This window comes from Pipistrellus hanaki, assembly GCF_964339955.1.
Source record: "Pipistrellus hanaki genome assembly, chromosome: 3".
Taxonomy (NCBI): domain Eukaryota; kingdom Metazoa; phylum Chordata; class Mammalia; order Chiroptera; family Vespertilionidae; genus Pipistrellus; species Pipistrellus hanaki.
In genome coordinates, this window is record NC_140505.1 from 162,697,300 (window position 1) to 162,710,084 (window position 12,785).

At 36.8% G+C, this 12,785-nt stretch overlaps 1 protein-coding gene across 1 annotated transcript in view; it reads right to left on the reverse strand.

The window, feature by feature from the left end:
- Positions 1 to 12,785, reverse strand: part of PIK3C2G (phosphatidylinositol-4-phosphate 3-kinase catalytic subunit type 2 gamma) — a gene marked incomplete at its 3' end in the record, with an annotated part of 306,003 nt that overhangs the window by 13,954 nt on the left and 279,264 nt on the right. Inside the window, exon 32 of the mRNA XM_084877162.1 lies at positions 11,504 to 11,598. Within this exon, the coding sequence (XP_084733288.1) occupies positions 11,504 to 11,598 (95 nt within the window). The remainder of the gene's footprint in view (positions 1 to 11,503; positions 11,599 to 12,785) is intronic.

Below are 12,785 nucleotides of genomic sequence, written 5' to 3' on the forward strand. Positions count from 1 at the left end.
CTCATTGAATGAAAGCATGTTGAAAACATGGTTAATTATCAAAATAGGTAAAAATAAAAGTAAACAGTAGCATATTAGTATAAAAACAAAACCCTATATGAACTTTATTTAGAAAGCACATAAAATCAGCCAAAACTGGTTTGGCTCAGTGGGTAGAGCGTAGGCCTGTGGACTGAAAGGTCCTGGGTTCGATTCCGGTCAAGGGCATGTACCTTGGTTGGGGGGCACATCCCCAGTAGGGGGTGTGCAAGAGGCAGCTGATCAATGATTATCTCTCATTGATGTTTCTAACTCTCTATCTCACTTTCTTCCTCTCTGTAAAAAAATCAATAAAATATATTTTATAAAAAGAAAGCACATAAAATCTCACACTGTAAGGTATGTCAGCAAACCTTCAGTATTTTTTATATGAATGTCTGAGGAAGATATTTTTTCATACGTAGTAATAATAATAGCTACCACATAATGAGGATATATTTAATTTAAAACATTCCTTATAAATATTGCTTCAACTAGTATTACTATCTTTATTTTATTGAAAAGGTTTTTCCTATAAGACCTCTATACTCTTCACCACTACCTTATATTGGCTCTACAAAAAGATGCTAAAGGAAACTGTCAGATTCAGATTGAAAGCCCTTCTAGATCAAATTTTATCAGGAATGTGATAAAGATACTGGTTTAAAAATAATAGACACTTTGGAAATTTCTATAGATTAATTCAAAACTTAATTGCACTTAATATGTTATCTTTTTTAAAAATCTTCACCCAAAGATATTTTTTCCCCATTGAATTTTAGAGATAGTGGAAGAGAGAGGGAAAGACAGAGAGAAACATTGATGTGAGAGAAACACATCAGTTGGTTGATTGGTTGCCTCCTGAACGTACCCATCCAGGGCCATGGCCTGCAACCATAGTATGTGTCCTTGATTGGAATTGAACCTGGGACCCTTCAGTCCACAGGTCAATGCTCTATTCACTGAGCCAAATTAGTTAGGGCAGGTTATCTTTTTGATAAATAATTTATGAGAATTTTCCATCAATTTTTTTTAACTAAAGAAGTTTCCAGGATAATATAAGCTTTGGTAGAACTCAACTAATGATGATTAAAGAATGATAGACTATAAAAACCTAAGGTCTATGCCATAAACAAAACAACACAATAAAAATACATTTTCCTCTTCTGTGTGCCTGCCAAATTGTGATTTCTAATCTCAGACTTTCCATCCTGAAGAGGATTTTTAAAAAATAAAATGCCAATGCACAATAAAAGTATAATATAAAATAAAAATCCTTGTGATATGTGGTTTGTTGTGTGCTTTCATTAAATAGATCTTACCTTTCTGTATGTGTTAGTTAATATAGAGTAGGATGATTTTATGTCTTTTGAATTACATGGGGGTGGTTTTCTACTTCATTTCACACCAATTTAAGTATTTAACAGAACTCTTGTCCTCAATAGGTGTTTTCTAATAATTTTAAATAATCAACTTAAAAATCAAAATACCATGTGTCTAGCACTTTGGATGGCAGCAAGAAGACATGGAAAAATAATTGAAATAATTGAAATAGGTTCTGCCCTCAAAGAACTAACAAACATATTTTCATGACTATCTTGACATATGTAAATCATCTATATATAAATGATTTGCATATGTAAATAATCTATATATGTAAAAATGATTTACATATGTAAATCATCTATACATATCTATGTATATAAATCATCTCTATATATCTATATATATAGATATATATATAAATCATCTATATCTATCTATCTATATATACATACATATATATTAATAAAAGAGAAAGATGGAAATTGACCATACATCCATGATGCCCACTAGCCAATCAGGAATGAGTATGCAAATTAAACTCATCACCTCTGTGGAGTCTGACAGCAGGGCTGAGGCAGCTCCTAGGATGGCCTGCTTGGCAATCGCTGGGGTGACCTGGGAGCAGGGAAGCACAGCCCGCAGGCAGCACCCAGCACAGCCTGCTTGACAGTCACTGTGGTGTGGAACAGGCAGGCCCCACAGAGAGTAGAGAACCATGGGGAGCAGGCCTAAGCCATCAGTAGGACATCCCCTGAAGGCTCCCAGATTGGAAAGGGTGCAGATCAGGCTGAGGGACACCCCCCATGCATGAATTTCATGCACCAGGCCTCTAGTATATATCCTACCTAATAAAAGAGTAATATGCAAATTAACCATCACTCCATTATACCCACAAGGCATGTCAACAAGATAATCAGAGTGAGTATGCAAATTAACCCCAACCAAGATGGCTGCAGCCACTGAGAGGAGTTGACAAGCTTGGGTTTCCCCAGCAATAGAGGAAGCCAAGCTTTCTACAGACCCTGGTCAGCCTAGGCCTCCACTCAAGGATACAAAGTTTCAATTATAGAAAATAATTACAAGGGAGGGCAGTTGAGTGGGACAAGGTCTGCAAGAAAAATGGCGGAAGCCACAGAGCGGGAGAGAACAGGCTAAGGTTGCCCTTGGCATCAGAAGAAGCCAAGCTTTCCACCTGCACTGGCCAGCCTAGGCATCCACTCAAGGCTACAAAGTTTCAATTATAGAAGGTAAACAAATCCAAACAGAAATATCTGCAGCCATAGAGCAAGCAGGAGGCTTGATTCCACTCCAGGCTACAAAGTTTCAATTGTAGAAGGTAAATAAATTCTAGATACCAGGGCCTCAGCTTGGGTCGCCAGGGGGCATGGCCAGTCTGCAAACCACCCTGGGCCCCTTACCCAGGCACCCTACACCACAAGGGAATTGCCACCCTGATCCAGGACACCCTTCAGGGCAAACCAACTGGCCCCCACCCATGCACCAGGCCTCTATCCTATCTAATAAAAGAGTAATATGCAGATTGACCATCATTCCAACACACAAGAAGGCTGCTCCTTTGTGGTCAAAAATCCTACCCCTATGTGGACACAAGATGGCCACCACAAGATGGCTAGCAGGAGAGGGCAGTTGGGAGGCACCAGGCCTACAAGGGAGGGCAGTTGAGTGGGACAAGGTCTGCAAGGGAGGGCAGTTGGAGGCGATCAAGCCTGCAGGGGAGGTCAGTTAGGGGTGACTAGGGGTGGCAGAGGAGGGAAGTTGGGGGCAAACAGTCTGGCAGGGGAGCAGTTAGACACTAATCAGGCTGGCATGGGAGTGATTAGGGAGTGATCAGGCTGACAGGCAGAAGCAGTTAGGGGCAATCAGGAAGGCCGACACGTGAGCAGTTGGGAGACAGCAGTTGAACATCCCTCAAGGGGTCCTAGATTGGAGAGCGTGCAGGCTGGGCTGAGGAACACCCCACCCCCACCATGTGCATGAATTTTGTGCACTGGGCCTCTAGTATGAAATAACTTGATACAGTTAATGACTAGACATAAATCAGTATAGTAGCTAGAATTCCATTTCTGACTCAACACATACACATTGAATGGCTTCTAATTAGAATTCTAACTAGAGCTCCAGACTTGGTTATTATGTAACTTGTGAAATTTGGTGTTTCTATTTCTTAGTTTTAATAGCATGTAAGAAGTAAGGCTTTAATCCTCATTTGTTTTTTGTTTTTTTTTACAATTATTCAATAGGCAATATGAAGAGTTGTTTATGAGTTAGCTGGTAATTAAAGTTTTTCACAATTGCACTGAACTGCTTTAAATGATTTCAAATCTACTAATTCACTTTCTATGCCCAAGAGCTGAGAAAATTGTACAAAATAAGAGAAAGACTGTTTTGTTAGTCATTACAGAGGAATTGCAAATAACAGATGATATACCAAAAGATTTGATGTTATCCTTGATATTAGGGGAAGAAAGTAGATTGCAAAAAAGCAGAAACTATAGTAATTCAGAATTAAAATATATGAGTTTTATGTGCCTCAAATATTAGCTTTGATCTTTCCCTTCTAACCATGGATATCACGATTTAAAAAAGATATAGATATATAATGTACATGTTTCAATAACCTGAGTGTTATGGCCAATATGCTGGATTAGATAATCAGGACTGAGTTATGAGGGCCTGGAATGATAAAATGTATCTAACAACTTTAAAAACAATGGAAAAACCTGAAACAATAAAACACAAAGAAGATAAAACAACATACAATTCCAAGTCTTTCTTTTGTGTCTGGAAATCTGACTCTGCAAATTCAAAAAACTTGGCTTAACTATAGCGCTTGGGAAAACTTTTAAAAAGTTATATATTATTATAGGTTCAATATATCCACATGCCAGAGATTGCTAGCTATAACTTACAGTACAGTCTATCTATCCATTTATCTATCCATCTATCTATCATCTACCTATCTATCATGTAGCTATTATCTATCTCATATGCACAAGAAACTTACTTTAATATAAAGAGGAAAAGGTCAAAAGTAAAGGAATGAAAGTGGTATACCATGCTAACATTAATCAAAGAAAAACTGGATTATTTATATAAATATCCAACAAAGTATATTTAAGAGCAAAATTACTACCATGAATAGAAAGGTTCATTGTATAACAGAAAAAGGGCCAATTAATCAAGAGTACATAATAATTTTAAATATTCACACAATGTTATAGAAATTCACAATTATAGTTGAATATCTTTAACACCCCTCTCTGAATAATCCGTAGGACTAGCACACAATAAATTGTAAGGCTATAAAAACTTTGACGAACATAACCAACCAACATGACCTAATTGACACCCATAGGACACTTCACTTCCCGAAAATTGAAACTACAGGATGAACCAAGATAATAAAAGTTTCAAAAGTTGAGATAAGGCTGTGAATATAAAATGGATGTCCATTAAATGTAATGATAGAAGCCAAAGGGAGGAAAGAATCATCAGGAGCAAGAGTGACCCAGGAACTTCAGAGAGGACGAGAGGCTTAAGCTGAGCCTGAAAGTTGAGTTGCATGTAGAAGGTAAATGGAAGGTAAGCAGAGTATCATATAATCAGCTAAAATAACATGTGTTTGAGAGGGGGATATAAAAGGCAGGTTACAGGTAAATTGTATAGTACCTTAAAAGTTTTCCCAAGCCCTATAGTTAAGCCAAGTTTTTTGAATTTGCAGAGTCAGATTTCCAGACACAAAACATTTGAAATTTAAAAAGAAACATAAAATTTATTTTTGATAAATTAGATAAAATTTTTTATGAAAATAGAGTTGTCTTATGCAGAATGAAATAGTAAAAGTAGAAAATAAGGGAAGAAATATCATACAACTAATAAAAATAATTCATAGACAAATTAATAGAGAATATAGAATTTTGACAATAATAACAGTAACAGGAAAATAAAAGGCATAATGACGAAATAAGTCAAAGTATAGAAAATAATGGCCTTTTTGCTAAGACCAAGTGCAGAAAATAATTATAGAAAAGTTTTGACTAGGGGTTGTTGAGGATGATGCAGCAAGTTTTGAAATAAGGAGTGGTTCAGAGTGAGACTGGCTTCAGTGTAGCAGACTAAAATTTAGAATTGTTGAGAAGATAGCAAGATATGAAAATGTGAATGATCACCAGGGAATTGGGAATATTTAATTTGAGTTCAAAGAATTACGGAAAGTAGAGATATAAATTTAGAGTGATTCATATAAACTTTGAAGTCTTAAGACAGAATGAAATTTATAGGAAATTTATAGGAAGTTTCAAGAGTTAAAGTCCTGAATCCTAGAAAAAACTTCAAGTTTAAGGGCTAAGTGTGAAGCCAAAATTTATTAAGTCACTATGTACTTTATCCCATTTAAATTTGTAAGAGCTAAGAAAGCCTCCTGTCAAGGAGGTTTAGAAAATATATAGATGGTGAAGTTTCATGGAGATCCCGAGAGTTGAAAAGTTCAAGAGAGAAAGGACTAAAGATGTTGGCTCTTGATAAAAGATCAAGTATCATAATCAAATCAATAATCATATGTTTATAGGACAATTTAAGAAATAATTGAGAGGCAATGTTTCCTTGGTAAAACAAAAACAAAAACACAAAACACAAAAAAATATCCATATCTGGGCTGGATATGTTTCACTGCTTTGCATTATATTCTTTTTTTTAAAAATTATATTTTATTGATTTTTTTTTACAGAGAGAAAGGGAGAGGGATAGAAAGTTAGAAACATCGATGAGAGAGAAACATCCATCAGCTGCCTCTTGCACACCCCCTAATGGGTATGTGCCCGCAACCAAGAAACATGCCCTTGACCGGAATCAAACCTGGTATGCTTCACTCTGCAGGCCTACCCTCTATCCACTGAGCCAAACCAGTTAGGGCACATCATATTTTTATTTTTATTTTTTGAATCATATTCTTTGAGATGAGAAATAAATATCATAATGGGCTCATTCAGGAAGAACAAATTTTTTAAATTCATAGAATATATGCCAAATACAATTGATGGGATAATTGTTATTGCCATTGAAAATCACCATTTAGCAATAAATTAATATTTATTTAGATTGAAGTGCATCTAAGCTGGCACAATAATTAAAGAATTGGGATAGAAAATTTAGCCAAGTTAGTTTTAAAAGGAAACACAAAGCATTGTTATTTTAGATATGTCAAAATTCACATATTGCCATCATTGGGGCTTTATCTTCATCAAATCTAAGTTGTATCTCTGCTCTACTTCAACAAGCACCATAATTGACTTGGCGCCAAATCCAGAACCCACACTGCCTGCAGAGTACCATTTGTGGAGTAAAGAGCCATTTGGTAAATATTTCTTCAAATATGGTTCATGGACCACTGGCGTCATAGAGATTTCTGGAATGCTCATATTTGGGAGCAGGATAGAGGAAAACAAGTCTAGATGGAAAAGGGTAGAGGAACTTTCAAGACCAGAAGATACCTGCAAAACGCACACGCAGACATAGCAATCCACATTTACAGTATCAAAATTACTGAAAGTTGTTTTAAAAACAAGAACCTATATTTTAAAAACAGGAACTAACCCCCCGGCTACACACAGACAGTAAAATTTTAAGAAATTTTCTAAGTAAAAAGTGAAATGTAATAAACTTTTAACATGAATGTGTGTTAAGCCTGAGGTTCTATGGTTGTGTTTCACTCTTCTTTTCCTTCTCTCTCTCCTGTTAATTTCTTACAGTAACTGTTTTCTCTCGTTTTATGAAAGATTTAACAGCACCTGATTTGAAGTGTTTTCTTTTTCCCTTGATCTTCATTTAATATAACTTACTCTTTTGTTACAGAGTAAGAGACTCTAATAGTGTGAGCATTTTCAATACCAGAAGAGAGTCTTGTATCCTTATTGATTACTTTTAGAGCCTTCTGGAACAGGTAGAAGAAAACAGTCTAGAATTAACCCAGACTGGGAGAGAGAAGAGGAGAAACATTGCCAGCAGTGTAATGCAGAGACAGATGTGGTGTGTCAGTCCATGGAAGAGAGCATTTCACTAGTAAAGTGGGCTACGTGGGGAGGGACTTAAAAATATTGCAAATCTAAATGATTTTTATATTTTGTTATATAAATGAAAATATTAGTTTAAAAAATCTTGACCAAGCTTCTAAATAACTGCATTACTTTGTCAGCCTCTGTTCACTGGAATAAATCATATTTTACTGCTTTGAAAGAAAAAACATTTCAGCAATCTTGTTTCAGCTTGTGATCTTGCAGGAGGGAAGTAATTCTTAGAGCAAAGCTTCAAAGATTTCATATAAGATAAACAATTCTTTTCATCAAACTTAATATTAAATGCAACAAAACTACAGGCTTAATACTTCATTTTAATATTAAAATAAAATCAAGCAGAACTCTTTAGTCTACTTTGGTATGTGAAAATACTAAAGGCTCATAAAATAAATAACAATTAGTTAAAACTTGAAATGAGCAAAGAAATATGTTGAGAAGTTATAGATTTTCTGTCATTTTAACATTATTGTGTTATCTCTGTCTTCAGATAAGCAGAAGGAATAAGCTGTGAAAGATGAAAGGCATGAGAACTTTTATGGTGATTTTTGGAAGGTGAGCAAGATCTTGGTTTTAGCCCTCATTCACATCAGAAGTAATTTGACCTTCTTTCTTTTAAACAAGTATTCATTGAGCGCCTACGATGTCCTTGGCCCTGTTTTAGCCCCTGAGACTACAGTGTGATACAGGGGAGTGGAAAAAGTAAAGTAAGAAAGGAGGTTTGGAAGTGGCAACAAACAGGGTGATTTTGCAGTTTTACTTAGGGGCGTGAGTCCTCACTCACCAAAAAGGTGACAGTCAAGTCTGATCATTCAGGCCCCATGAAACTGAGCCATGGAGAATTTGAGTGATGAGCCCTGGGAAGAGCATTCCAGATAAACTGAGTAGGAGGAACAATTTACCTAGGGCAAAAGCAATATTCAAGGAAGTCACTGAAGATGAAGTGAAGATGAAGATTTGAAGGTGTCTGTGGTAGATGAGATTGGAGAGGTCAAGGGGCCAGATTGGTATCCTTACAGATCATCCTATCTAATCAAGAGGTAATATGCTAATTGACCCTCATGCTGTCCCAAAGATGGTGGTGCCCATAGCCAATAAAGGAGGAATGTGCTAATTGTTGCCCCACCCTCAAATAAGGCAGTGCCCAAGCCAATAAGGAGGGAATATGCTAATTGACTGACCCACCCTCAAAGATGGCAGCACCCACAGCCACAAGATGGTAGCGCCCAGTCCCCTCAGCCTCACTGGGGCAGCAGGCATGTGGCAAAGAGTCCCCAATCCTCTCAACCCCCCACCTGACCAGGGCTGGCCTGAGGCACAGGCAAGCCTCAGATTGTGGCTTCCCAACTGATGCTTGAGGTGCAGGTAAGCCTTGTATGGTGGGTGCCCAGCTGCCCAGGGTCATCCAAGGCTCAGGTAACCAAGGCCGGCAGAGGCTTATGCTGCTGGCAGTGGCAGCAGCAGAGGTGTGATGGGGGCGTCACCTTCCCCTGATCACCAGGCCACCTCCAGCCCTGAGGGTTCCCAGACTGTGAGAAGGGGCAGGCTGGACTGAGGGACACCCCACCCCCCTCCACTGCATGAATTTTTATGCCCTGGGCCTTTAGTTATTAATAAGTACTTTGTCTTTCATAGTGTGTGATATGAGACTACTTCCCCAAAACAATATGAAAAGAGAAATGGCAGGATTTGATTTATTAACAAACAAGGGCAGACAGAGAGAGACCTGGTAAGAGATTACAGCAGTAATTGGGTTGAAGGATGATGGTGATTTGAACCAATGGTGGTAGCAATGGGCATGAAAAGTAGTGGGATTCTGGATTTATTTTGAATGCAGAGCTGACGTCATTTGCTGACAAATTGGATGTTGTTTATGAAAGAAGTCAAAATGACTCTAAGGATTTTAATATGAGCAACTAGTAGGATGAAGGTGCTATTTACTGAGATAAGAAAGATTGCAAAAGAAGCAAGGTTAAAAGGGCAATGATAGTAAGTTTTATTTGGTGTATGTTAAGTTTGTGGTGCCTATTGAATTTCTATTACAGTTGTTGAGTAATCAGTTGTACATACAACTCTGGATTTTAGGGAGATATTCAAGCTGGAGTTATAAATACTAAAGAAAAAGACATGTGGGTGATATTTAAAGCCACAAGACTGAAGATAGAAAAGAGAGAGGTCTAGATATAAATATCAGGACAATGATAAGAGACTGGGGAGAAGAGAGGAACCAGCAGGCACCAAGGACTCAGACGGCAGGAAGTATTGCTTTATTATTAAGGTTCTTCAGAGGATATTGACAATATATTGGTTCTAGTAGCCCTAAGTGTTTGCTTGCTTTTACTTTGTGTGTGATTCATCTGATCATTTTCCATTTACTCATAACTTGATCTGAATCTTAAACTCTTGCTCACTCTCTCTCATCCCTTCATGCCTGCATCATGTTCGTTTTGAATATATGTATTGGTAGTGCAGCTTCATCTGAGCGTAAAATGCCTTTTTGAAAACTGTTAAATGTAATTTGTGGATTCATTTGGTGAATAAAATAGATGACCAATATTGCTTTTGATCAAATATTAGGCATAACTATTCAGTGACTCCACCAAATTTGCTGTGGTTTCCATGCCAGCTCTGAAAGGAATGTCAATAGGCATATTATAAAATGTTTTGAGCAATGACAACATAAAAATTTAGTTTCCAAGAAGACTATTTTCAATTAATAATTATATATAATATACATATATGAGTTCTGTTAAGTCAATTAACACGATTTCTCAATACTCTATTATTTCATTCTATGTATTTATACAGATACTTAGGTAAATCTTCATTTCCCAGCCTAAAAATTTCTTAAACAACCGTTATTCTCATTTAAGATGATCATTATATCACAAGTAATTGAAAAAGAAGTTCTACAAAAACATAACACATTTAATCATATTGGTTCAGCTATTATAAAAAATGCTGGTTATAAACACCATGGATTTATAAACAAATATCCTTGGATATCTGGCTGATATTAAGTTTGTAACAGATGTATCCCTTGCAAATTATGCCAACTATTTGTTCACTGAAGAAATATTTATTAAGTTCTAGCATGTTCCAGATGCATGTCATGTTGAGAAGGGTTTGCCCCTTTAAATCTTTCCAAGTGTATCCCAAGAGATTTATACTAACAAAGGAGAAAGCCCAAATAGTGCTATTGACTTTCTCTACGCCTATGGGATCTCCTGTGGAGTTTCACCACATGGAGAACCCATTTTGACAAGACTAGAGAAAAACCAGAGAAGCTGGCAAGGCTTAGAGGTACCCCTTTCTGTTCACTGCTCCCAGACTAAGATCCTTAATAACCTACTCAGTGTGATAGAAAGCTCCCTTTCTTGCTTAATGACAAGGCACAATTTATGCTCTTGCCTCCGACTTGACCCAGCCTTAGGGATAGTGGGGTGTAATAGAGACACCAGCTTTTAGTTTTCTTTAAAGGCTAACTACAGTTATAAGTTCTGGGGTTGCAAAGATGGGGATCCTGTTCTCAAACCATTTATTACCTTTTGAGGAAAAAGCAATATCTGTGAGCAATTACATCAGAATCTGATAACTGTTGTGATGGCGAAAACTCAAGCTGCTGTGGGAATTTGAAAGGAAACTCTAAGAGAAGACATCCTGGCTTCCCAGAAGACATCCTGGCACTACCCAAAGAGATGAGTCAGTTCTCCGGCAGGCAAGCTCAACATGATGGGATAGATGTCAGTTCTTGGGAATGAGCTGTTTTTCCTTTAGCTCTTAGTACTCCAACTTGTTCTGCTTTCTCAAAGCTTTTTCACTAGCGTTTTCTGACACTTCATTTGGAATAAAATCTGATTTTCATTCTAGGACTTTCCCTTTGAAATATTTTATAGTCCTCTAGTATCACAGTCAGACTGAGAAGAACATTGTAATTGGTTCATTGTTCTTCCCTTAAACTTGGTGGCTGGCCCCATTTCTCTCACTAATATTGACATTAATTGCTCAACAGAGGCAAGTAATTTTTTAATATAGGTTTCCATGTTTCTCATTAGATATGACAAACTTACGATGTTTTTCATGTGTTTCACTAGTATAGTTAGCTTCACATCTTCATATGTGATGACTAACTGCACCTTAGGCACCTTGTCAGGAAACGTCTCACCTGATAAAACAATAGAATATTAATGAGTTAAATGGAAATGGCTCAACACAGGATAAATTAAACATGTCAAGACTAAAACAGGACTAATGGATAATATGCAAAAGAAACATTCTTCAGGTCATGCTGGAAACATAATACTTTTCAGGAAACTGGGTAGATTAAAGATGAAATTTGTATCTAATTTCCTGAACCAACTCTTCCTCCTTATATGCCATGTTTTTTCTTTTTGTTTGTTTATTTCTAAATTTTTCTTAAAAAAAAATATATATATATATTTATTTTAAGAGAGGAAGGAAGAATAAGAGAGAGAAACATCAATGATGAGAGAGAATCATTGATTGGCTACCTCCTGCACACCCCACACTGGGGGTCGAGTCCACAACCCAGGCATGTGTCTTGACCAGGAATTGAACCATGACCTCCTGGTTCATAGGTTGAAGCTGAACCACTGAGCCACGCCTGCTGAGCCATGTTTTGTTTTGATTGATACCATTATTTTCCTAATTGTTTAAGCTTGAAACTTCAGTGTCATATTGGTTCCAGTTTTCTCCTCAATGCTAAGTACAATGAGCTCTAATAATTAGAAAGTATAGAGGTTAATAGTGCTGGTATCAGAAGTCAGTGAATCTGGGGTTTGGGTCCGAACACTATACTTAAATTATCTTCATGAATAAATTAACCCTCTTCTGTAAAATGGAGATGGTAGTTACATACTTCAGAGGGTTAAGATGATTAACTGATAAAATTCAAAAGTTTTCACAATATGATCTTTTAAGTAAATATCTATGATATTTACAGTCATCTCTTCCATTTTAGTTCCACAACATCTAGTTCAGACTCATATGGATCTTTTGCCAAACTTCTAGAACATTCTCTTCTCCTCTAGACACCAGATCTATTTGTACACAAATACCAGTATAATCTTTCTATGGAAACTTTTATAAAATTTTTCTTTTGATCAAAGTAGTGTTCATAGCATTCCATTGCTTATGGCAAATTCTAAATTTCTCAACCTTGCATTGTAGCTTTTTCTTGAATCTGTTTTAGTCCCCACAATGATTATTCCATACTATAGTCTCTGTTTAGTTCTACAAAATCTCTGGGCTAGTTTCTTCCAGTCATTACTCATATTACTCCTCTTTTTTTGAAGTGGTCTCTTCCACCACATTTGGCTATTGAACATTTGC